Genomic DNA, 26,886 nt, shown 5'->3' with positions numbered 1-26,886 from the left:
AAGTAGTTGAAAGCCGAAGCTTTAGTACCAGTAGTTCGAGTTGTTTAGGAACTGACTTAGAAAGAACAACAGTACATTGCAGATGATCTTTAACATACATAGCTACACCACCACCCCTGGTAACTCTATCCTGACGAAACACATTATAGCCTGGTATGCATATGTCAAGATAATAGAACCTCTCGTAAGAGAACTTGCATATCATAAGAGCTGTAGTGTGGAAAGTCCACATTGTTGTTCTTGTTCTCTAGCAGTGTTTTCCAGCAGTGTTGGAATATCTTTGTGTGAGAGTGTGTCTGTGTGTGTGAGTAGCGTGGGAGATGCGAAGCTCCCGCCCATGATAATAAACAACGCTGATTTATTACGCGAGTAGTGCTGCTGCTATATCCCAGTATTACGCCAAACACACTTGCGGTGTCTCAAAACATTGCGAGCTGCCTACCAATACAGCATTAGGGGGCAGAATGGAGGATAAACCGTTGAAACATATTTAACTGCTCTGGGATAAACGTGAATCTTAAGGCGCGAGCAGCATTTTTTTTGTCATAGGCGCGGCTCCAAACACCACACATGATGCGTTTCTTGCATCTTAAAAACATAGCATGAAACAAAACATTAAACTTTTAGGATACGCTTTTCACACTATTCTTGAAACTGTGCTCCTATTTGGCATATGTAACACCAATTATCAGTATCCTTCGAAAATTCATAGCCATAAAACCTCTTAGCTAAAATAGCGACGTTAGGTAGCTAATGATACAGTAACTAGAACTAGCTAACTTTAGCTACGATGTATATGTTTATGTAGATACACATCAATGTTTTACTCTAAAAAAGACAGCACACATCTAAAAACTGAACAAATTTAAAATTACTTTTTCGTTTTTAAAACTATTTCAAATACACAACAATTATTTGCTCTGCTTTACAGCAGTTAGAACACATTTGACATTACCATTTTATATCGTCAGTACCACCAAAGCCAATGTTACAGACTACAGTGGTGACATCTCTGAATTTAATGGTGAGAAAAAACTGTCAAACACAAACACTGCACTCTTCAACATTTGTGAAATGATATGGATTTTAATACAGCATATTTAATCATCCACAATTGATCAGTGCATACAAAAACAAGTGATGTAAAGTTCATTTTTTACAGCAAGTAGTTACAGAATCACTAAAATATTAAAACCTTAAGGCTTTTGCATCAATTCTTTTATTTAAAATACTGAATAATTATGATATTCACATTAGAAAATAGAAATCACTCTTTTTAATCAAAAGAAACAAAGAAAGTTAAACAAAATAAAATGAAACAATGAAATCATCTAAACGCCGGTACAAAATTGAAGGAAATGTAGTTTGATCACTGGTGTGCAAAGAAATCGTTCTCAAAAAGCCTAAACTGTGCTTGTAATTCGTTATTTAGTGTTATCAAAACCTGTGTAATAATGCTATATTTATAACCCCCCTTTATTGCAAACATAATTAATGAATTATGTAAAATCTGCTACAAATGTATCACATAAAAAGTAATCCTTAATGCAGGTACCAAAGCAAAATGTAACAACAAGTGCTGGCAATCATATATCATTCCACTTGAAAAAAAACCCCTACAGTTTGGCCTTTGCAAAGTTTGAACTGAAGCAGAGGTGCTGGCGCAGAAATGCTATTGTCTTGCTCCATGAGTCCTCTTGTGCGTAAGCGTGAGGTTTGGTCTGTCCACCCCATAGCATGACAACTGCAGCAACAATAACAACAACAACACCTTACATTTAGATCTATAGACCTTATGTAGCCCCGCCCCTTTTCAGCGTTGCGCTTGTTGTCTTTTGACTTCCGGTCTGTATTTTCACAGCGATCTTGCATAGGTATGAATCATAGATATCATATAGAGACTAGATACCCTATTGGCCGCTGGAAAACGAGAAATCCGGCCGCCATCTTGAACCGGTCGTATTCCTAGTTTCGTTGCGTGACCCTTGTAAAGTTAATCTGAATAGGGCTTTAGTCTCGACATTTTCCCCTCCTACATCTACATACAATAAAAAAGGTATAGGCTTAATGTTGTCCGAGTTTAATTTTTAGAAATTAACGTTACAGATGCAAACACGTTGAAAAGCTTCTTCTCAATTTTTATTACAGGTGGCTGCGTTCGGTGGATTCGTGGCTGCGTTCTGTGTGTGTGTGTGTGTGAGAGAGTGTGTGTGTCTGTTCGTGTGTATGTATGTGCGTGTGTCAATCATAAACTGTTTCTTCAACTTATTAAAATATCTTACTTTACTGCTACTATCTGTTTCTGCTTCTTTATTATATTTATAGTGTGTGAATTATAAAATACATTATATCCTTCATCACATATATTGTGTCTGGTCACTTTATATCTTATATCAGAATATTATATTACTGTTAACCTACAATGGACATTAAAATACGCCGAACCAAGTGTCCTGTATCATAGCTACATGAATGACCTTTGCAGCAAAAAAAAAAAACCCGCGTGAAAATCAGTTCAGTATTCAGTGAGATATGATTAATTTAATGTGCTGACAGCTCATTTCACCTGCCATTCAGATTGCACTGAGCGGAGCGGATGACCGGTTTAAGATGGCGGCTCCAATTCTCGTCAGTGCCAATAGGCAGTAGCGGTCGATAGGGCGTCTACCTATATGATGTCTATGGTATGAATGAACTGCTCGTAAAAAAAAAAATCCCCAGTCGACATTTGTTAAGACATCTGCTTTACAATGCTTATGATAAACATTACAATGCTCATGATAACTTTTGTTAACTTTACATAAGTAAATCCACTTCACCAGCTAATTACTCCTCGACAGCGATGCCATAGAAATATACAGAGCGAAGTTCAAAGACAATATTCTAAAGATGAGGGCGTCCACGTTTCTCTGGTGCATAAGGTCTATATTCAAATGACACAAAAAAGTTCTAAAAATGTTGATCCTATATGAAAAAAAAAATTTTTTGCTTACTTTTCCCGCTTGTTTCTTGCCGGATGAAGTTAGTTGCTCGGAAGTGAGGCGAGTACGGTGGTTCGATCAGATGACCCGCATCAGGATATGTCAGGACTGTCAACAAGTGCCGATTTCCTGCTTTCTCCATCATCATCTCGATCTGGGTATAAAAGTGACCGAATTCACATCAAACCATTGAATCATAGTTGAGAACATTACAGGGGCGTGTACGGCGTATTTAGTCTGTACGATGACACCTATTGAATCGTAGGCTACGAAGTTAATGTGCAAGTTAAATTTCTTTTTACAGACCTATGCATCATAACATTAAAGGAGCAAAACGCAAGTATCTGAGTTTTTGCAGAACTACGCCCCCTCTGGCGACAAGCGAAACTGCGTGCGCGCTCACACACACATACACGCACGTTTGCACGAGCTGTTCATAACCAAAGGAGCATCAGTGTGCGGCACACATCTTTTGTTACAGTCATAATGAGGTAATACAGTTATAAATCTGCAGGTCATTTAAAATGTATGAAAGGAAAGGCATTCGAGTACACACTTATATGTGTGTGAGGGGAAAACAGGGTGGTTTCCATCTATCTCCATATTGAACTGTTTTATGTGCTTTTGTATCCACGTATGATTGTATAATTATGGAAACACGTTCATGAACAAGTTATTACTTTGTAAGACCCGTTTGAGCCCTAGAGCCGACCGGAGATCTCTCCGTTTGTTGAAAGCTTCCCGATGTTGACTCTCGTCTTATTCCAACGCCTGGCACTGGACAGGCAGTGCGTTGGGTTTTGGAATGAACTACAAGTCGGTCTCTTTGGGGCTGTTTACACCTGGCCACGATGCGTTTTCTCAGATCGGATAGCTATCTGATTTATCAAAACGATTCCATTACACCTGGTCACATAAATGTGTTTTTGCAAAACGGATATGATCTTCAATTCCCGCGCTATATACAGAATTCATGAAGTGCACGTCACCGAAAGCAACAGATATGAGCTGCATTTTATTAATCATCGGCTAATTTCAAAATCAGCAAAGACCGCAATAAGAGAGATCTTACCGGCAACAGGCCTGGTAAGATCATTTCATTTCTTTACTTTTAATGAAGATGGTAGTGTTAAGAGTCTGCGACTTACTTTCACTTTGATTTGCGATAGATTGCGGCGCGCTGGCTTGATGAATAGGTGAGGCATCCTCTGAGGTGATGCAACATGACATAACCTATAGCCTGCTTTCAACAACCAGATGCATTTACACTTGTGCAGTTTTGTCTGGAATACGGCCCAGACCACGTCCTCGAGTGAATTGAGCGATCGGATTCAGAGCCGTCTCTAATGCGTTTCGGAGGGCAACCTGGTCTTTTCACGATCGAATAGCTATCCGATCGCAGAAACCGCATGAAGTTACCAGGTGTAGGCTAAACAGCTCCTTTGAATCCATCTTCTACTTTTGTGGAAAGTTGACTAAAGTTGTGTCGCTCGAGTTGTCTTCTCTGATACGGAGAATGGCGGCGAATACACTACTTGCAAGACATAGCCAGGCGAGCGTGAACGCGCATGACGTCACGGCCAGTCTCAGATTCGAGCCCGAATGCTTCTTATTTATTTTACTGTACAGGATTATAGAGGCGATCTCAGTGATCAGAGAAGGGCTCATTCAGCCCATTAGGCGATTGTTTAAGCATGTATGGGTTAGAAAACGGCTATTTTTAACATGAAATGTTGCACAATGCACCTTTAACTAACAAATATTTAGCATTAGATTTTGTGTAGATACTGATAGTGACACCTGTTGGTCAAAGTTGATAACACAATTCACCCAAAAAGGAAAATTCTGTCATCATATATTCACTCTTATGTCCTTTCAATCCTGAATGACTTACGTCAATGGTAACCAAAACTGTTTGGTTCTTCAATATATATTAGGGCTTTCAAACGATTAATCGTGATTAATCGCATCCAAAACAAAAGTTTGTGTTGACATACTATATGGGGGGCACTGTGTATAATTATATATATATATATATATATATATATATATATATATATATATATATATAGATTTATATAAATACACACACATGCTTGTATATATTTAAGAAATATTTTCATGTATATACTGTATATAGATTTATATATAATTTATATATTATATAAATATTTTACACATAAATATTTTTTTTTCTTAAATGCATGTGTGTGTTATATATATATATATATATATATATATATATATACAAAATAATTATACACAGTGCACCCACATATATTATGTAAACACAAACTTTTATTTTGGATGTGATTAATCGCGATTAACCATTTGACAGCCCTATATATATATATATATATATATATATATAAACTTTAGTAAACTTTAAAACTTTACTAAAACTTTTTTTAGGGATGCACCGAATATTCGGCCACCGAAAATTTTCGGCCGAAAATGGCCCAAAAGTGCATTTTCGGTTTTCGGCCGAAAGACTTTTATCACCGAAACAATACGGCCGAAATGTTGTGATGACGCAAACAGAAACCGCGACCTGCACGTGCTTGTCTGAAGCAACATGTTTGCGGTGCGGACGTATTTCAGTGAATCTGAACCCGCGAGGAGACGGAAGCCTTGTTTATCCACCTATATCTGCTCTAAACAATGCGCGCTGCCATGACAACGACTCCGGATGCGAGCGGGTCAAGTATAAACTGTGGAGACTCGCGCTGCGGAGATAGGCGAAAGTATGCGCGAGTCTCCTCAGACAGCGCACACACCGCTCCAAACGGTCGAGGCGTTTATACTGGACCCGCTCTCCGTCGTACTATTCCTTGAAACGACAGGGGACGACTCATGTAACTGTCCTCTAACCATTAGGAATCGGTGAGAAGAAGAATAATCATGTAAAACCCAGTAAACTCTGAGATTATTACTTGTGTGACATTACAAAAAAATATATATATGGGAACAGTTTAACATACAGGTAGATGGTGAAACCTGCAGGGCATTTCTGCCTGTCGCACCTCCACCGGTGCCTAAGAGATCGAGGTGTACCGCAGGTGTACATGCTGTGGAACACTACAAAGGGCATTAATGGGTCATCAGCTGGGGACCACCAGTCACGGATGTTTCGCTCCTTTAACCCCAGTACATCTCATGGTGGCGGAGCGATGGCAGGGATTTCTCCCTGCCACCCCCTGCTGATGCCCTAGATGGAGACTGGACCCCAATTCTTTGCCTTCCTTCTCAGCCACAGCCAGTAACTTCCTCTTTCAGCTTCTTCTGCCAGCTCTTTCATGGCTTTCCGGTGCCTTATACCTGTTGCACCCATGTCGCGGAGCAGACGAGAGGTTGAGGAGCCCACGAACCCCCGGCACCCCACCTCCACAGGGTATGTGACTGCCCTCCAACCAGCCTCCCTGCACTCTGCAGCCAGATCAGAGTATTTGGCCCGCTTCCGCTCATGGGCAGCTTCAAGTCCTCCTTCCCATGGGACTGTGAGCTCCACCATCAGGACCACCTTGCAAGCAGCAGACCACAGCACCAGATCTGGACGCAACGACGTTTCCACTATCTCCCTGGGAAACTGGAGCTGCTTCCCAAGGTCGACTGCTAGTGTCCACCCCTTGCCCGGTGTAAGGAGTCTTCTTGTGTCCTTCCGGTGGTGGGTGTTACCCCTCTCCCCAGCCCTCGCGAACTGGATGGAATGTGCGGTTAGGGCCGGGGGCCTGCTATTCGCTTCCTGCCTACATGTTTCCACTACCTCAGCGAGCTTCTTCAGCACCAAGTCGTGCCTCCACCTGTAGCGCCCCTGTGCCAACGCTGTTTTGCAGCCAGACATGATGTGTTGGAAGCTCGCATTAGCAGTGCTGCACAGGAGGCAAGATTCCTAATTGCCGAACCATCGGTGGAGGTTGCGGGGGCAAGGTAAGGTGTCATATGCTGCTCTGACAAGAAAACTTAGCCTGGCCTGAGGAATCTTCCATACATCAGACCAAGCCAGCTGCCTGTCTAGAACGCCTTCCCACGACAGCCAGCCTCCCTGTTGGCCCTGGGACACTGCTTTGATGGTAAGCCTCTCGTGTTCAGCTCTCATCACCTCTGCTGCCACCATTGCCTTCCTCTCTTCTTTGGATGCGTTCGACCAGAAGAGGGGGGCCTGTCCCCACCCGACGCCTGCCCGGCCGTCCTGTACTCTGCCAAGCACTTCCCTGTGTTGCAGCCTACTTATTGCCAGGTCCACTTCCTCCTTGGCCCTCCATTTCCTCCCGGTTAGAACCTGGGCATCCGCAGCTCTCACCAGAGGGTCAGTGGACTCTCTTAGTTCCATGATCAACCGCACCTTCTCCTGTTTATATCCCCCGCTGATGGAACGTAGGGGCAGCTGAAGCTTGGTCTTGCCAAAGAGACCTACATCAGAAAGGCATCTTGGTAGCCCGAGCCATTTCCTTATGTACGAGTTTGCCAAACTATCCAACTTGCACACTGTGGAGGAGGGAACTTCACTCATCTTGAGTGGCCACATTATTCTTTGGTACAGTGTGAATTGGTAACACCACACCTTGTATTTGCCTGGGAGCTGACTGAGGTTGATCCTGGCAAGGCCATCTGCCAACTGCTTCTTCACGGCGTTCCCCATCTGTTTATCCGTAAGGTCTGCAGAGTAAGTTCGGCCGAGGCTCCGAACAGGCTGGCTTGACAACAAGGGGATTTCCTCACCGCCAGCGCTAAAGATGGTGCGGTCACTCCTGACCCCTTTCTGAAGGGACAAGCTTCGTGACTTTGAGGGTTTGATTCTCATTCTTGCCCACTCCACAAGTTCGTCAAACCTCTTGAGCAGTCTCACAGTGCATGGAGCTGTCTGGAGAATGGTGGTAACGTCATCCATGTACCCTCTCAGTGGGGGTAGCCTTTGGCCTGATGGCAACTTCACTCCTCCAACCACCTGCCTTGCCCCAATGAGGATGATCTCAAATGCTGCTACAAACAAAATTGGGGAGATTGAGCACCCCATGGCAATGCCAACTTCAAGTCGTTGCCACTTTGTGGTGAAGTCTTCGTGTGTGCAGCATATCTGGATGTCCTCAAAGTATCTGGATATCAATCCTTTACAGGGATCAGGGATATAGAAGAAGTCCAGGGCGTATGTAATAAGTTGGTGGGGAACAGACCCGTAGGCGTTGGCAAGATCTAACCAGACGACATGCAGATCGCCCTTCTCCCTCTTCGCCCTCTGAATCTGTTCCCATATCACCGAGGAATGTTCAACACACCCTGGAAAGCCTGGTATGCCCGCCTTCTGACAGCTGGTGTCTATAAATCCGTTACGCGTAAGAAACGAGGTCATCCTCTTGGCCATGATGGAAAAGAATATCTTTCCTTCTACGTTTAGAAGGGCTATGTTCCTAAACTGGTCGATATCCTTTGAGTCTTGCTCCTTGGGAATGAGGACAGACAGGGCTCTCCGCCACTCTACGGGGACAACTTCTTTTTTCCATGCTGCTCCTAGGAGTTTCCACAGGATCCTCTGCACACCGGGACAATGCTTGTACAGTTTGTAGGGTATTCCATTGGGGCCTGGTGCTGAGGCGGCTCTAGCCTTCCGAATGATATCTGCGACCTCACTGAGTTTCGGGGGTGCAGTATTAAAGGGCACGGCTGGGGGGGCTGGGCGAGGAACATACCCCGGGGAACCCAGAGGAATCAGTCTATCAGCATCACTGAGCTGCTGACTGAAATGCCTTTCCAGCTCCTCCTTTGTTGTCTCCAACTTCCCACTCCTCCTATCCTCCAGCAGCTGCCTTGCATGCTTGAAGGGATTCTTGAAGAAATCACTCCTCTCTTTCTCCTTTCGTTTCCTGCGCTTACGAATGCGCTCAGCCCTTCGCAAGCCAGCCAGGCTCTCCTTCACGTCTTTCCACAGTGATTTCAGACCTTCTTTCTCCTCTTCCTCAGCTTTCCTCCACTGCTTTCGCAGCTAGCGCCGCCTCTTCACCAACTGCTCAATCTGTTGTTCCCTCCTTCCTTTCGGCCTTGGGCCTGCGCATTTCTTCCCCGAGATTATTCCGAACCTGCCTCTACACTCTTCATACAAGATGTCTCCGATGAGATTGAGCTTGGCCTCGACGTTGCCACGAAGTGAGTGATCTAGAATGGTACTAAGATCCACATCCAGATTTTGCCACACTGCCACTTCCTTGGCTTTTGGCCACTTGATCGCTTGTCTCCGCCCTGGCTCTCTTCTTTCCCCTCTACAACCTGGCCCTTGGTTATCAGGCCCAAATGATGTGCTCTCCGCTAGACCACCCTCAACAGGATCACTCTCCACAATTAGATCTCCTCCCTCTACTTCCTGCTCCCTCTCCTCAGCTGTGGATCCCTCAGCACTGTGGTGTGTAACCCGGCTCTGGAGGCCACTTGTCTTACCTGCAGCTTGTGCGGCAGTGCAATGCTGCTGGAGACTCTCTTCTACACACTTCATCTTTCCCTGATGGATCCGTAATCCTCTGAACGTGGTCTTCTTCTCCCACCCACACCTGCATTTCCTCAACCTCTTAGTCTCGTTGTCTATATTCGATCCAATCGTTGCCGAGAAATCCGTCCGATTTGGCCCTTCTTCCATCCCGCCTCTCGGAGGGCCGCCGGGTTGTTTTCCTTTATTCGTTTTCGTAGTCAGGTTAAGGGTGTCCCCACGGGGACAAGTGGATTGGGTGACTAGCCTTCCACTCCCAGTGCAGACTTTCCTGCCGTCCGCCAGTCTTTCCTGGCCGCCAACTGCACTTACACAGCAGTCACTGGAAACCAGATATTAGTTTAACATACAGGTAGATGGTGAAACCTGCAGGGCATTTCTGCCTGTCGCACCTCCACCGGTGCCTAAGAGATCGAGGTGTACCGCAGGTGTACATGCTGTGGAACACTACAAAGGGCATTAATGGGTCATCAGCTGGGGACCACCAGTCACGGATGTTTCGCTCCTTTAACCCCAGTACATCTCATGGTGGCGGAGCGATGGCAGGGATTTCTCCCTGCCACCCCCTGCTGATGCCCTAGATGGAGACTGGACCCCAATTCTTTGCCTTCCTTCTCAGCCACAGCCAGTAACTTCCTCTTTCAGCTTCTTCTGCCAGCTCTTTCATGGCTTTCCGGTGCCTTATACCTGTTGCACCCATGTCGCGGAGCAGACGAGAGGTTGAGGAGCCCACGAACCCCCGGCACCCCGCCTCCACAGGGTATGTGACTGCCCTCCAACCAGCCTCCCTGCACTCTGCAGCCAGATCAGAGTATTTGGCCCGCTTCCGCTCATGGGCAGCTTCAAGTCCTCCTTCCCATGGGACTGTGAGCTCCACCATCAGGACCACCTTGCAAGCAGCAGACCACAGCACCAGATCTGGACGCAACGACGTTTCCACTATCTCCCTGGGAAACTGGAGCTGCTTCCCAAGGTCGACTGCTAGTGTCCACCCCTTGCCCGGTGTAAGGAGTCTTCTTGTGTCCTTCCGGTGGTGGGTGTTACCCCTCTCCCCAGCCCTCGCGAACTGGATGGAATGTGCGGTTAGGGCCGGGGGCCTGCTATTCGCTTCCTGCCTACATGTTTCCACTACCTCAGCGAGCTTCTTCAGCACCAAGTCGTGCCTCCACCTGTAGCGCCCCTGTGCCAACGCTGTTTTGCAGCCAGACATGATGTGTTGGAAGCTCGCATTAGCAGTGCTGCACAGGAGGCAAGATTCCTCATTGCCGAACCATCGGTGGAGGTTGCGGGGGCAAGGTAAGGTGTCATATGCTGCTCTGACAAGAAAACTTAGCCTGGCCTGAGGAATCTTCCATACATCAGACCAAGCCAGCTGCCTGTCTAGAACGCCTTCCCACGACAGCCAGCCTCCCTGTTGGCCCTGGGACACTGCTTTGATGGTAAGCCTCTCGTGTTCAGCTCTCATCACCTCTGCTGCCACCATTGCCTTCCTCTCTTCTTTGGATGCGTTCGACCAGAAGAGGGGGGCCTGTCCCCACCCGACGCCTGCCCGGCCGTCCTGTACTCTGCCAAGCACTTCCCTGTGTTATAACATATATACGTATATAACATATATGTATAGAACTAAATTAATGCTCTCTTAAATATTTTCTACATTCACTAAACATGTTTCGTTAAGTTTCATGTACATTTGTATTAATCATGGACCTTTGTTCATTTAAAAAGGCTTTTTATGCTATTGTATGCTAAATTTTTAAAATGTAAGAAACTAATTTAGACGTGCAAAGGGTGCTGGTGTGATGAGAAGAAGTTCGCACTCGGCTTTGTTTTTATGAGAGAACATTTAATTTTAAAACCTTTCTGCAGGCCATTAGATTATTATTTAATGTACACATGAGTGGGATCAAAAACATTTTACTTTGAATTTTATTTTATACTGTGCATTGTGCTAAATAAATATTTGCATAATTTGTAATTGATTTATTCTTTGAAAATTTTATATTAATTTATGCAATTGCAATGCCTTGATTTTAGTAACGTTTGTACACAGTCATAGCCATAAATGCAATGATACTGATAATTGGCATAATTTCTTTCGGTGTTTCGGTTTTCGGCCTTGGTTTCCTCTTTTTCGGTTTTCGGTTTCGGCCAAGAATTTTCATTTCGGTGCATCCCTAACTTTTTTAGTAAAGTTTTAAAGTTTTAGTAATTTTAGTACTTTTTATTTCGATTAGAAGTCAAGGCAAAAAAAGTTTTTTTATCTAATATTTACATTTTATTTTATTTCATCTTTATTTCAATATATAGTTAGTTAGTTACTAATACACTTTAATATTTAGTAAACAGATATATAGTTAAATATTTGTTCGTAGATTTTATTAATCAATAACACTGTTACAGAGAGAGAAAAAACCAAGGAGAAAGAAATATGAGAGGAATTGTAATTTTTTGGTAACCATTCCATTAAAATGGTCTCATTGTTTATTGTTAATATTGTCTTCCATTAGCTGTGCTTTTGAGGTATCATGTTTGGACAAAATGAAATATATATAACTCACATCTGCAGCAGATTCAACAGAAGGCCAGCTCTGATCATCACCACCATTCACCAACAGAAGAGGACACTTTATTCTCCCAACCTATGTGCATTAAAAAAAAATAGAGAACCGGCATTACAAATAATAGTAATTATATGCAAACAAACTGTAAACGAACAAAGAAATGTCAAAGTCGTACTCACGTCTACTTTGAGAGCCGGGTCTGAGGGAATCGGCAAAATGAGGTCTCTATGTATTATCTGGTTCTCCTCATTCATACGTATCCTATCCGTATGCCTGCAATAAACATCATTTATTACTAAAAAAACATCCAATTCTATTTCCCAAATTGTAGGATGTCACATGACCAGGCTTGTTATGGTCCTCTGACATTTGTTAAATTAACTTGACAGGAAGACGAAATTAATTGTGTGCAGAAGAGGTCAATTATCCAAATTCAGTAAATTTCAACAATTTAAAAAAAGTTATAATGTGTTTCGTTTGTATTTCAAATAAGGAAATCCCTTGTCAGTTCCTGACTTCAAAAAAAAAAAAAATCACAATGTAATTAAATATGGAGAGAAATAAAAATATATTACTACGATTGCTATTACTATTGCATTCGATGAGCCTCAGTCAGGTTGTGAATTAATGTTCAATCCACTCACTTTTTTATCTCCTCAAAGACTTCAAAAAGAGATTTATCAATAGGAACCACATGACTTCCATTGATACACACACAGCACTGGGGCTACAAGACAGTAAAAAGGATAAATAAATAATAAAAAGCTGCATTTATAATGTAGATAACTGTTCATTCGTGTGTGCAGGTCAAGCGAACCTTGATGACTTTTGAGTTGGCCGCCATACTTAATGTGATGGCAGTTCCAAAAGATAGTCCAAACATTGCCAGATTGTCCTTCTGTACCTTTGGATGATTTTGTAAAATCTGGTATGCTTTCTACAGGAATAATATATATACATAGTAAGTGGGAAACAAGCGCAATGCACAGGGAACAAATTAAAAGACAAAGTCTGATGACAATTACAGATCAGCAAGAATGTCATGTCAAATTTGGTCCACATTCGGAGATTGTCAAAAGTTATGAATTACCTCAAAGTACGACACATCAACAGTTTTCAGCTCTTCTGGAGCGAAGTAATCAAGTGCCATGGACGCAAAGCCATGAGATGCAAGCAGGGCAGAACGATACTCGACCAAACCACCACCTCCTCCCCAAAGGTCCAGCACTCCTGGGTACGGCCCAGGGCCTCAAAAACACACCGCAAGTTAATTACAAGCAATTTAACGTTGTGATTTAAAGAAAGTAGTGACAGATCTTTTCTTCCATATTGACCTGGGCCCGGTTCCCCAAAAAGTTCTTATCTCTAAGTAGTTCTTAACCTATTCCTTAACCTCTCTCTTAACCTTATGGCACGGTTCCCGAAACTTCAATGGGAACCAAACGGTTCAAGGTCCAACTGAGAGTTTCAGTGCAGCTTCAAAGGACTTTAAACGACACCAGGCGATGAGTAAGGGTCTTATCTAGGACCCTTCAAGTCATGACTCGAAAAAAGATTTTGATGAACGAGTTTGAATAGGAGAGTCACGAACGCTCATCACAGAACAGAGCAAGGCGAGCATTTGTGCTTATAAAACTTAAACTTTTTTATTTATTTTTTAAATGGCTGATCGTTTCGCTAGATAAGACCCTTATTCATCGCCTGGTGTCGTTTAAAGCCCTTTGAAGCTGCACTGAAACTCTCATTTGGACCTTGAACCGTTTGGTTCCCATTGAAGTCCATTATATGGAGAAAATCCTTGAATGTTTTCATCAAAAAACTTCATTTCTTTTCGACTGAAGAAAGAAAGACATGGACATCTTGAATGACATGGGGGTGAGTAAATTATCAGCAAAAGTTTTTTTAAAAGTGAACTACTCCTTTAATCACAAGGTTGAAATTTTAATTATATTAAAGGGAGCGCTTTTTGTATTTAATATATTCACAATTTGAATAAAAGTTTTATAATAAAATAATAAAATGTATAATTTATAATAAAATAATAAAAGTCTTTTTCGTGCTGCTACAAAGAGGACCAGCGGCCAGGTAAACACTGCTGAGTTTCAGAAGAGACGACCGCGATAAATGCAGAGTGAATCTACTAAATATTTACTAGCTTTAAGCTTACAGTTAAATTGGCCTACTTAAACATTATTTGTTCTAGTATTTTACTTGTTGTTTAATGCAATGTTTCATTAATTGCATTAGCTACATGAGAAAATTTTTTTTGTGTGTGTGGTTCGGGTCGTGGTTTTTATGCCAAATGGGGCGGGTTGGGTACGGACTGAAATGAGTGTTTCTGCTGGATATTGGGTCGGGTGTTCTGTTAACCACTGCAGGTGCGGGACCCGTGCAGAACTCTTCTTGGTGTCATAGAAAAGGTGGATTTAAAACACTGTATGTCCGAATTGTATTTTTAATCAATGTCATGCATTTCATCATTTTGTGTATACCTGGAGGAAGAAATAAAGTTCCTCGTACTCGTTTCTCCCTGACGTTCACCCTCTGAACACCTGGTGCAACGTACCAGCGTTCTGCGACGCTCGTGGCCAGGGGCGTTTTCTCGCTAAATCCTTCAGATAGATGCCCACTGTACACTGAAATGTGAATCACCATCGGTGTAAGAACATTTTTCTTACGCAACCTTGAATGAAAGGGAAGGAAAGATTAATAGAATACACGAGAAAGTGTTAACTTTAAATAAGACTAACATTTCACAATTTTTGATTCAGTTGGCAGAAGAAAAAAAACATATTAGCAAAATCTCAAGGTGGGGTTATTGCTGATTAAGTCAAATATGTCCTCACTGCAGCCTGTACCCAGATTAGGGTGTAGGGTAGGTTTAGGGGTTACCTGAGTCCAGATCGACTTCCTGGTGTGGGTCTCATGCTCCATATCAACCCCATCTGCTCTGTGCCTTCATAGGTGCCTCCCAAACTCTCATCTTTTGCCACTACATTTCAACAAGATACACATCATGTCATAAATGCACACTACAACATTTGTTTGGTTTATGTTGTCATCAGGGGTGTCATTCTGAGCCTGAACTTTTTTTTCCCTGGGACAGATGCGTAAGGGCGAGTTTATTCTCCGCTATTTGTCATTTACTGTATTATAAATAATGTTAATAATAATTGCTTATTGATAATAATAAATGCTTCTTGAGCAGAAAATCAGCATATTACAGTGATTTAAGAAGGACCATGTGACACTGAAGACTGAAATAATGGTTGCTGTTTTATCCATCACAGGAATAAATTACATTTTAAAATAGAAAACAGTTCTTTTAAATTGTAATAATATTTCATACTATTACTCGTTTACTATACTTTTGATCATATAAATGAAGCATTGGTACCCTTTAATAAGACTTCTATCAAAAACATTTTTAAAAATCTCACTGACACCAAACTTTTGGTATGGTGGTGCATGTTGTGCATGTTGGTATGGACTCTGTTTACTGTGGTAACTTTTCTAGGGGTTATGCAACAGACTGTCCCACTCACCTGTCACTGTTCCATGTTCATCACTGATGTAGTGTCCAAAAGCCTCCCAGAAGTCCTTGTCTTCTGATTGGTGTAGACAGTATATCGTGACCTCTTGATTTGGCAGTAAATTCATTATGACAATCTGAAACTTCTCGTCCAACAGCCCTCGACAGGGCTGGACAGAGAGCAGTGGACATGTCCCTTTCTCAGTGCCCACAGTCCTAAACAGAATTAAACGAGACATTGAAAAGTGTATGAACAATGTCACGTATTCTCTATTAAACTGCATTGTTGTGTAGAATAGAATGGAATGATCTTTATTGTCATTATACGCAGGTACAAAGCACCTCTATTTGGCTTGTCCCTGTAATTAAATAAGAAAAACTAAAGAAAAGCAATGCAGCACATTTGATCAGCTGCGTCTCCTTGAGGTGACTTTAGTGCTCAATGTTTAATCATTACTCGTGTCTTTATTGAGTGTGTGTGCATGTCTGTGTTTACATGAGTATGTGTGTGTGTGCATATTTAAAAGAGATCTCAGTTTCTTCTCGCTGCTTTCAATGTCCTGACCACATTTATAATAGCTCTGTGGTGCTTTTCCATCATTTTTTAAACTTGACATATTCAGTTAGCATTTATTGTCATGGAAAGGAAATGTCTCACTTGATAAAAAGGTAAGTAAATTATATTAACTTTGATAGCTCACCACATCATGGTATTTTTTTTTTATTTCCCACAGCAGCTGTTAATAAAGTGTTGTTACTTGTTATTAGCCTCAACGGTCTTGAAAAAAAGTTAGGCAAAAAGTAGGTACCACGTTAATTTATGGTTTTGCCTGAGGAAATGTCTGTAACTTACCTAACAGGTGCCAACATGGTATAGTCCGACTCCGATCAGGTGTTCTTGCTTCTGTGATGGGTTTCCGATGACCCGAACAGCGTATGTACAAAAATAATGTCTGAAATAACATAAACAACATACAAAACAATAGATGATAAATAGCAGCGATGGTTTTTACCCGAAAACTTCACATGTTACCACACAGGAAAACCAGAGTTCACACCATCCATGCTAACGTACATCAACAAACGTTAGTTAGTTAGTTGTGCTCGGTGGTGTTTTAGTGAGACCCACCTGGAAGTGGTTTAATCCAAATGTTTTAAATCTTAAAAAAAAAAACGTGTTAATAATACGAATATAGATGGAATATATATGATCTATATAACGTTAACTAAGTTATAAGACTGTTGTCCAAATCCTTGGTTGAGTGAGAGAGCAGCTCGTGGGTACTGATGACGAAATGTTAACGTTACCTTTGACACAGATGTTTCTGCGCTTAACGTTACATCACCAAAGGTCGCTTTGAACTATTTTAGAGGGCATAACGTAGATTTTCTATTTAAATACTTTTTACTCAGATAAATTCTAAAATCGTAATTTAGCATGTTGAAGGGTAGACGCATCCCAGCTCCACCAACACATTGTGACCATAAAGAAAACACGTCTATAGCCGTCTATAATCTGCACAAAAACGACAACATGAGACGTTCAGTTCATACCACAAGAAAGCCATTCCACTCTCCACGTGTATTTTTGTCCAGTCCAGTTTTTTTATGTCTCATCCGTCCAACGTCCATACGCAAACAAAGCATTACGCAACTGCAAGGATGCCAGATTGGGCGTAAACCCATAGACAGTAAAAGAAATGGACAGAGTGATCTCATTGGAGCTTAGGGTTCCCTATGTATGTCTGATAAAAAACCGAGGCATATAAATGGCGGCGGGGGCGGGGGCTATTGTGGCTACTATAACATAGTGTGTTTGATATGGGATTAAAATGATGGGCAGTGTATGAGATATAATTATGTCAATATTCCTTTGTTCCGATCAAAGCATGTGAGCGAAGGGCGCATTTCTGAAGATTCCTCGGCTCGCTCATTCCGCTCAGGGTCGCGCGCTCCACCCTGCTTCCTACTAAAGGTTTTTTCTAGTTGACTATCAGTTGCTTATTTAAGCCATTAGTGGACAAATCTCCCCTTTATATAATTGATTTAATAAATAAATAGGCTATACATGATAATGATAAAGCCGCACTCAAGCGCACGAGCCGGCAAAAGTGAATGTGTAAAAAATAGCAAGGAGGCATTTAATTGTTTATTAATAAACTGGTGTTTTCTGCATCGCTGCAAAGATAAAGATGCGATGCGGACTCGCCATGAACGAATAAAGGTATAAAGACATGGAAAAGTTCCTCCCGTTGGCGCGCCCCTCGGGTGGGAAATAGAGACGTGACAGGTGGGGCGCGCCAACGGGATGAACTTTTCCCCACACTTTGAGCGGCCACTACCATCTGTAGTTAGGGGGCCCCCTAGTGACGGCGGGGACCTAAGCAGCCGCTTAGTTAGCTCATAGGAAGAGCCGGTGCACGCGGCCACGAACTACACAGTTTTGAACATACGTATTCACGCAGCCTTTCGAAAAACTGGGACATTCAGTGTCCCGGGAGAGTGCTTAAATTTCCCGGGACAGGTTAATAAAAAGAAGGACAATCCTGTTAAAACCGGGACAGGTGGCAACCCTATTGGAACTCCATTGAGACGATTGAAGCCCGTTTTTTTAGCACTTCCGTCCCTGACGCGCAGACTCAAACAGAGCTTGACTACGTAGTGGGACGTGAGTGACCCGTCTGTTTTCTAGTGCTGTGGCATGAGAAATCTGAATCATTCCCTTCCGAAACATGCAGAGACGGAGAGTGTGAATAGGAGTTGTCCATGAGCTAGGAAAAGGAGACAATTTTGCTAGGTATTCTGATTAATTATTTTGTCATTTTGCCTCCACGTTTCCCCGATTGCGCGCAAGCTTCCTTCTCATGTCCATACGGTAATCTCTCTACTGTGCGACAGAGAGTCGCGTGGGTATGACGCAATCGTTAGCCTACTTTCACTAAAACTGCTTCTACGGGGCCATAAGCTACAAGGTAGTGGAGCTATTTATACATTGTCGTGTTTCTTTAGAAATAAATAAAGGACAAATGGGGTCTTCAAACCCCTCAGATGTAAAGTTATTCGCTGTCAAATTGACGCCAAAATAAATGGGAGTCAATGGGAATGCTAACGCAAGTGAAGATGTCAGCGACCGCGAGGCTTCAACTTCCGGTCAATGGATTACCCCCTTGTGTAAACCCACTCAATTGCGCTATTTGTTTGAGTAGTGCTTGCTAGGGAAAGTTATGGTTTAGTTCCACTGAGTGGTACATTACGGTACAGTTCGGTTCGGTACGCAATTATTTGCGTGTCCACTGTCAAAAGTTGTGAATGGTACTAAAAAGCCGAACCGTACCGTACCACTTTTGGCTCGTTTCCACTGAGGGGTACGGTACAGTACGGGTACAGTACGGGTCAGGTCTGGTACACCATGATCAGGCTTGCGTTTCCCCTTACTTGATAGGCGTGGTATGCTGGAAAGAAGCGATCGACGTCATTTTCGCGCGAAGAAAGCGACATAGTAAACAACAATGGATGACAGACAGCAGATCTTGTTCTTGCTTCTCGGCATATTTGTCACTAGAAACAAGCGCTGGCATTAGGCGTTTTCAAGAAGCCAACGCAAAGTCCGACTCAGGAGAATGATCCCGAGGACGCGATTAGTAATTCTGGAACAGCGTGTTCTTGAGTGTTCTGATTGGCTGCAGGATCAATCTGGCTTGCTATTGTAACAGCTCTGCCCAGTGAAAGATCAGTTTCTAGTAAAATCCTCTTACGTATTTATGAGATAAACACATTCTTGTCTCATGAGGCGCCGGACAGCTAGTATGTTAGCTTATGGCACAAAGTAGGCTTTCAATGCTTCCTCTGCATCCTTATATGTTGTACCCGTTGGAGGTAATGAGTAAAATATCCATTGCCTCTTTGTGCTAAGGCAGTGAAGCATACAGCTCTCTGTATTTTGTCCTGACAGGCATCCCCTGTAGCTTCAATAATTTGTAATTGTCAAAGATCCACAGCCATTATTATTATTATTGTTGTAATTATTTGCCCCTAGTAAAAATCACACAGATCTTCTCACTTGCCCAATTTTCTCCCAGCCTGACCATCTAAAGAAGTGTCAAAAAACAACAACATCCCTCTTGCGTATTCTGGAGTAAAGAGTATGTAGGTCACAAAAGAGAGTGTCAAATCCCTCAAATAAAAAAGAAACCTGAATTTAAACTTGGTAATACAAAGCACACACTATTATATTGTTCTAGTCTAATCAACCTGAGTCCTTGTGGACTTCCTGGTGCGGGTCTCATGCTCCACAGCAACCCCATTGGCTCTGTTCCTTCATAAGTGCCTCCCAAACTTTCATCTGTGGTCCCTAAGGTATATAGAATAGGGAATATCCACATCATGTACTTAATGTCTTCTTGATCATTGTTCGCTCAAGAGAAATGCTGTGAATTGTAAATCTGTATGTGTGTAACAAGTTAGCCCAAAGGAGAAATATTATTAATCAATCATAACTTGTTATGATTAATTATGAATATTTGGGTCGGAAAATTGGATTAACTTTGTGTAGCTAAATTAATATTACAATCATTTAATCAGTTCATCCAACAAACTCTTTTGATTATTAATTTATTCTAAGAAAAGGGTCTCTTTCATGGCCACAGAAAAATGTACAGCTCTTAGAGCATGTAACAGGTAATATTGTATGGTTCTTTTCATTTTTAAATGTATCTTTTCCATAGTTCCATTTCCTGCTTCCGGTTTCATTATGTCACTCACCATTTTACCTTTGCATTTATGTATTTGTGTTTAGTTTAGTTAGGTTTGTGATTTAGTAAAATGGTGAGTGACATACAGTAATGAAACTGCAGGAAATGGAACTATGGAAAAGATACATTTAACAATGAAAAGAACCATCAGCTTATCATTTTCTAGTGGGCGAACTAGGGATGGCATGCAGGGGTTTATAGAGATGCTCTCTTAAGAAAAAATCTCTCTCTGTAGAAAGGTTCTCTCTTAGAGAAAAATTAATTTGATTGTTTTTATGTGTTTGTTGTGTTACGTGTGTGTTTTGTGTTGGGGAACACATGGGCAGAAGCCTTTATTAAAGGGTTAGTTCACCCAAAAATGAAAATTATGTCATTAATGACTCACCCTCATGTCGTTCCAAGCCCGTAAGACCTCCGTTCAGCTTCGGAACACAGTTTAAGATATTTTAGATTTAGTCCGAGAGCTTTCTGTCCCTCCATTGAAAATGTGTACCTTATACTGTCCTTGTCCATAAAGGCAATACAGACATCATCAAAGTAGTCCATGTGACATGAGTGGGCTAGTTAGAATTTTTAGTTCATTGTATTCTCTTCCGGTTCTGTTGTCATTGCTCGTTCACGATTCCAATGGCGCTGCTGACGTGTTATCTTGTGCGCCCAATTAGAACGATTAGGACATCCGCGACATGCACACTTACGAACCATTTTAAAAAATATTGCAATACCAAAATACAAACAATGTAGAAAAGCTTGAAAAAGCTCCATCAGACTGTAAACGAAGCTCGGGCGCACGAGATAACACGTCAGCAGCGTCATTGAATCGTGGACGAGCAATAACAACAGAACCGGAAGAGAATACAATGCTGAATAAAGTCGTTGTTTTTGCTATGTTTGGACCAAAAACTATTTTAAATGCTTCAAAACAAATACAAAACAAATAACACGCTCCAGATTTTTTCTAAAACCACTTTATTTATGTTGTTCTGTCGGATTCTAGTGTCGATTTCACTGAATATGATCAAAAAAAAAATTTTGCCGACGGCAGGTTAAAGAGATTCATGTTGCGAGTTTGTTATGCAAGGACACCTGGCAGGACTGATCATCACGAGAACGCGTTTGGTATTTGCGTTCTTGGAATTAAGAAACAGCCAGTGTGAGAGATACTCTGCTCGGTACTGTCACGATCTACACACAGGAAACTGGGGTAAATCCAAAAGCAGTATTTCATTAAGAATAATCCAAATCCGAGTCAGCCAGGCAAGGGTCAATAATCAAAGCAGTCCAAAACAAGAAACAAACAAGCAGGAACTAGAAATTAACATAGACATGAAGTGGTGTGACACAAAATACAACGACTCCGTACACATACTAACACAGACAGGGAATATATACACATCTCTAACAAGACTAACACAGAACAGCTGGGAACAATGATTACGGGGAACAGCTGAGTGCAATGATCAGAAAGTGACAGAACAGGATGATGGGAAATGCAGTTCCAGATAGTGAATGACACAGTGGGGAAGGAGGACATCTAGTGGACAAACAAGGGAACACATCTAGACACTGTGACATAACCCCCCCTCTACGGAGCGGCTACCAGACGCTCCACGACAACATTAAAAAACATGACACGAGAGTTCAGGAGAGAGGTGGAATGGTGGAGGATCAGGGGGAGGGATGGTGGGCCAGGTCCATGAAGGGAGACGGGAACAAGGGGTGAGGGCTTAACCGGGGACCAGGGCGAGACACCGAGTCCAACGGATGGCCAGGGCGAGACACAGAGTCCATCAGGCGGCCAGGGCGGTGCAGACCCCTCGAGTGGCCAGGGCGGTGAAGACCCCTCGGGCGGCCAGGGCGGTGAAGACCCCTCGGGCGGCCAGGGCGGTGAAGACCCCTCGGGCGGCCAGGGCGGTGAAGACCCCTCGGGCGGCCAGGGCAGTGAAGACCCCTCGGGCGGCCAGGGCAGTGAAGACCCCTCGGGTGGCCAGGGCGGTGAAGACCCTTCAGGTGGCCAGGGCGGTGAAGACCCTTCGGTAGGCCAGGGCGGTGAAGACCCCTCGGGCGGCCAGGGCGGTGAAGACCCCTCGGGCGGCCAGGGCGGTGAAGACCCCTCGGGCGGCCAGGGCGGTGAAGACCCCTCGGGCGGCCAGGGCAGAGCAGACCTTTCGGGCGGCCAGGGCACAGACACCGGCTCCGGCTCAGGAACAGGCACTGGCTCTGCCTCCGGCGCAGGAACAGGCACTGGCTCTGCCTCCGGCGCAGGAACAGGCATTGGTTCTGCTTCCGGCTCGGGAACCGGCGCTGGCTCTACCTCCAGCTCGGGAACAGGTGCTGGCTCAGGGACAGTCTCTCGCACCGGCTTAGGGACAGGCACCGGCTCAGGGACAGGCACCGGCTCAGGGAAAGGCACCGGCTCAGGCGCTGGCTCTGCCTCCAGCTCGGGAACAGGCGCCGGCTCAGGAACTGACACTAAAACAGACACAGTCACAAGAACAGACACAAACACAGACAAAAACGCTGGGTCCTGAACCAACATGAGCTCCAGCTCAGGGACAGGGACAGGCACCGGCTCAGGGACAGGCACCGGCACCGGCTCAGGGACAAGCACCGGCTCAGGAACAGTCTCTCGCACCGGCTCAGGGACAGGCTCCGGCTCAGGGACAGGCTCCGGCTCAGGGACAGGCTCCGGCTCAGGGACAGGCTCCGGCTCAGGGACAGGCTCCGGCTCAGGGACAGGCTCCGGCACCGGCTCAGGGACAGGCACCGGCTCAGGGACAGGCACCGGCTCAGGGACAGGTCTCTCCAACGTCTTAATCAGACGCTCCAGATAGTCCCTGCTCAGGGATACAGACGGGACCTGATCAGTCTTTCGTCGGGCAGACGAGACGTGAACAGTCTCTCGCTGGGCAGACGAGACCTGGACAGTCTCTCGCTGGTCAGACGGGACGTGAACAGTCTCTCGCTGGTCAGACGGGACGTGAACAGTCTCTCGCTGGTCAGACGGGACGTGAACAGTCTCTCGCTGGGCCGACGGGACGTGAACAGTCTCTCGCTGGTCAGATGGGACGTGAACAGTCTCTCGCTGGGCAGACGGGACGTGAACAGTCTCTCGCTGGTCAGACGGGACGTGAACAGTCTCTCGCTGGGCCGACGGGACGTGAACAGTCTCTCGCTGGGCAGACGGGACATGAACAGTTTCTCGCTGGGCAGACGTGCATTTCCTCCCACTTCTCCATCTGTGACGGTGAGATGTTGGCTCTGAGCTGTCCCTCACTGGCCCAGGGTCGAAGGGGGGCCAGGGTGGAGAGTGGTGTTGAACTTCTTCTCGACCACCTCCTCCTCTGCGTCCTCCCCGGGTCCCACGAAAAATGACTAGACGGGTTCCATGAAAATAATCTCTCCTCTCCCGCTCAGTGGCTGGGGAAGAGAAGTTTGAAAACATACCGCTGGATTTAGGGTGTGACGGAGTCGTTCTGTCACGATCTACACACAGGAAACTGGGGTAAATCCAAAAGCAGTATTTTATTAAGAATAATCCAAATCCAAGTCAGCCAGGCAAGGGTCAATAATCAAAGCAGTCCAAAACAAGAAACAAACAAGCAGGAACTAGAAATTAACATAGACATGAAGTGGTGTGACACAAAATACAACGACTCCGTACACATACTAACACAGACAGGGAATATATACACATCTCTAACAAGACTAACACAGAACAGCTGGGAACAATGATTACGGGGAACAGCTGAGTGCAATGATCAGAAAGTGACAGAACAGGATGATGGGAAATGCAGTTCCAGATAGTGAATGACACAGTGGGGAAGGAGGACATCTAGTGGACAAACAAGGGAACACATCTAGACACTGTGACAGGTACATGTTTAATGAGAGGTTTCATTAACTCAAAGTAATAGAGATTTGAGCTGTGTCATCTGCACCTTTTCATTGTAACAGTAACAATTTCAGTAAAACTGTTGTTACCATTGTAACTTTTGTAAGTCATGTATTTAGACTACCACGCACCTGTAACTGTTCCGTGTTCATCACTGACGTAGTGTCCAAATGCCTCCCAGAAGTCCTTATCCTCTGTTTGAAGTAGAGAGTGTAGTGTCGCCTTTTGACTTGGCAGTAAATTTGTTACAACGATCCGAAACTTCTCGTCCACCAGCCCTCGACTGGGATGGATAAAGAATAATGGACATGCCCTCTTCTGAGTGCTCACAGTCCTATACAGAGATTACAGGACAGATTGAAACGTACCTTTTTTTCACTTCCACCAAAAAAACATCTGAAAATACCACCAATCTGAAAGTTACTTCAGGTTTAGCTTAATTTAGCTTGTGTTTATATGGAATATGGGTGATAGCCGGAGAATACTATTCCAAAAGGATTTGAATTCTTTATCTCACGTTTAGGTGTCAGGCTGACAATATCTAAAAAATCGAACCTTATTTAGTTTCCAGCTGGGTTAAGCAGTATTACTTGTTTGCTGAAGATACATATGATAATAGAAAAATATGAAAAATGATAACATGACTCCCACATCTCTGCTTTAGGTAATTTATCTTCTGCAAGATTATGGTTCAATCTTTTAATGGCAATTTGGTCACCTGCCACCTCTAAATGTGTTTGGGGAGTAATCTGATCACAAAACAATGTAGATGCCATTCAGATCAATTGAATGTAAATGGAGGCTAACACAGTCTCATCCCAAGACGTCATATAACTGACGTCTTGGGACGTTTTTTGACCATACGTCAATATCCGACTTTTTAGGGCCCCCTTAAACGTCGGTAGATGGCGATCCCGGGCCGTCATACAACTGACGCTTTACCTTTAACGTCAGTTAGGTGACGGGTTAGGTTTAGGTCTGGGGTAGAGTTAGGATCCCATAACCTCATCTACCGACGTTTAAGGGGGCCCTAAAAAGGCGAATATTGACGTATGGTCAAAAGACGTCCCAAAACGTCAGTTATATGACGTCTTGGGATGAGACCGGGTTGTGGAGGCATATACAGTACTCTGATCATAGGTGTTTTAGACATCAGACTCTGATCATTGTGTTAGAGTGTCCATTTAGAAACAATTATATGTGCAAAAATTAGATGTTAAATGGTAGCCATGGCCTTTCCCTTAGGTAAAAACCCTTAAAAAATTCTATGAGGTAAAGTATGATAGTGTTTAGTGGGTTTGACTCTAAGATGAAATGTGTTCAACAGTGAATTTATACAAATCAAATGACTTACCTTAAGGATATCAGGTTGCTCACACAGGTTATTTTTTTCAATGCTGTCACACGTGCCATATACAGAAGTTTAGAATTAAAAAATGTTGCAGTAAAACTCCTCATAATTGTTTTGCCAGTTCTTCAGGGCAAGGAGAAGACAGATGTGTACTTTTTTCCAACAATTCTCTCAACCAAACCAACACCGACCCTACAATTTAACAGTTCCTTTGGCTTTGTTCTCCAGAGACACACACAGACAGGAGTTCACCAAGTTATCTCTCACCTTCCCCAGTTCCTCAGTGGCTTTTATCCTGTTGCTCCATGCCAATTACTGGAATGATAAACTGGCATTAATCATGCTGTACTGATCTTCTTACTCACCAGTCATCTCCTGGCTCAGGTCACCAAGTGGGTTCAAAAGGATCCAACAGGATTGAAAACCACTGGACTAGAGTGACTTGCTAGCATGAGTAGACATGAGAAAATAATCTTGCAACTAAACAGAAGAGACTAAATAGCAGACTAATCAATGGAAACTGATGCACAACTGCAACATCTTTTTCAATGTTCTGATTAGACTGGATGCATTTGAAAATATTAAATTGTGAAAATACTGTACAGTATACTGTACAGCTCTTCAAACAACCTGAATTAATCAATTTGGCCAATAATGGCAGACAGGAAACAAGGAGCTGGCTGAAGTTTAGGAAGTAGTGCAGCTGGGCATAAAGCCTATTCTGGTGGCACCCATCTTGGAACACAACTGCTCGATTGGATCTGCCTAAAACTGGCAGCCTTGATGGGAACACCATGCTCTGTGACATGCTGTTCCATTACACCTCTTTGATCTTTCACAATTTTACTTAATGAAATAGATTTGGAGAATGAGGACATATTTATTTCCTGATGGTGTCACAGGATATTCAGTAATATAAGCAGCCACCTTTCCAAAGGGTAATGGGCTGTGATAGTCTGTGGGGGAGATACTCGTTGTGTCACTGGCATATATCTTAACTGGCATGAAACACAGGATACTATTCAGAAATGACAGATAATGCTAGGGAGAAAAGTGGAGGCCGACAGAAGTCAGGTTCAAGCTTGGGCCGCTTATACAAAAGTCCTAAGTTACTTTTTCAAATTATAATGGGAACAGATCCAATGAACCATCTTGTAAGTGTCGCTGTATAATGAAATTTGAAACTTAGTGTCATTGTTATGAATCACGTGAGTCTTGTGGATCCAAATGCAGCGTGTTTATTAGAAAGCAGAGTTGAACAGGCAAAATCAATATCACAGGCAAACAGCAGTTTCAGAGGAAATCCAGGGATAGTCAGCAGGCGATGGTCGAGGCAGGCAGAA

At 43.5% G+C, this 26,886-nt stretch overlaps 1 protein-coding gene across 5 annotated transcripts; it reads right to left on the bottom strand.

Moving 5' to 3' along the window:
- Positions 1-1,200: 1,200 nt before the first annotated feature.
- Positions 1,201-25,650, bottom strand: LOC120477126 (bile acid-CoA:amino acid N-acyltransferase). Of its 5 annotated transcripts, XM_039668532.2 has the most exons (13): positions 16,855-17,074; positions 16,676-16,706; positions 16,400-16,499; positions 15,560-15,762; positions 14,907-15,006; positions 14,507-14,697; positions 13,105-13,262; positions 12,832-12,951; positions 12,659-12,741; positions 12,194-12,287; positions 12,012-12,092; positions 2,994-3,135; positions 1,201-1,744 (listed from the first exon to the last, which is right to left on the bottom strand). In XM_039668532.2, the coding sequence occupies exons 3-13, from the start codon at positions 16,414-16,416 to the stop codon at positions 1,617-1,619; spliced, it is 1,317 nt and encodes a 438-aa protein (XP_039524466.2). In that variant the 5' UTR covers positions 16,417-16,499; positions 16,676-16,706; positions 16,855-17,074; the 3' UTR covers positions 1,201-1,616. The 5 variants fall into 5 exon arrangements, with proteins under 5 accessions (XP_039524466.2, XP_039524465.2, XP_039524467.2 ...); XM_039668531.2 differs by lacking the exons at positions 16,676-16,706; positions 16,855-17,074 and adding an exon at positions 17,101-17,220; XM_039668533.2 differs by lacking the exon at positions 16,676-16,706.
- Positions 25,651-26,886: the final 1,236 nt, after the last annotated feature.

The sequence above is a fragment of the Pimephales promelas genome, chromosome 24, assembly GCF_988280905.1.
Source record: "Pimephales promelas chromosome 24, fPimPro1.hap1.1, whole genome shotgun sequence".
In the NCBI taxonomy this organism is placed as follows: Eukaryota; Metazoa; Chordata; class Actinopteri; order Cypriniformes; family Leuciscidae; genus Pimephales; species Pimephales promelas.
This window is presented reverse-complemented; position numbering and strand designations above follow the sequence as displayed.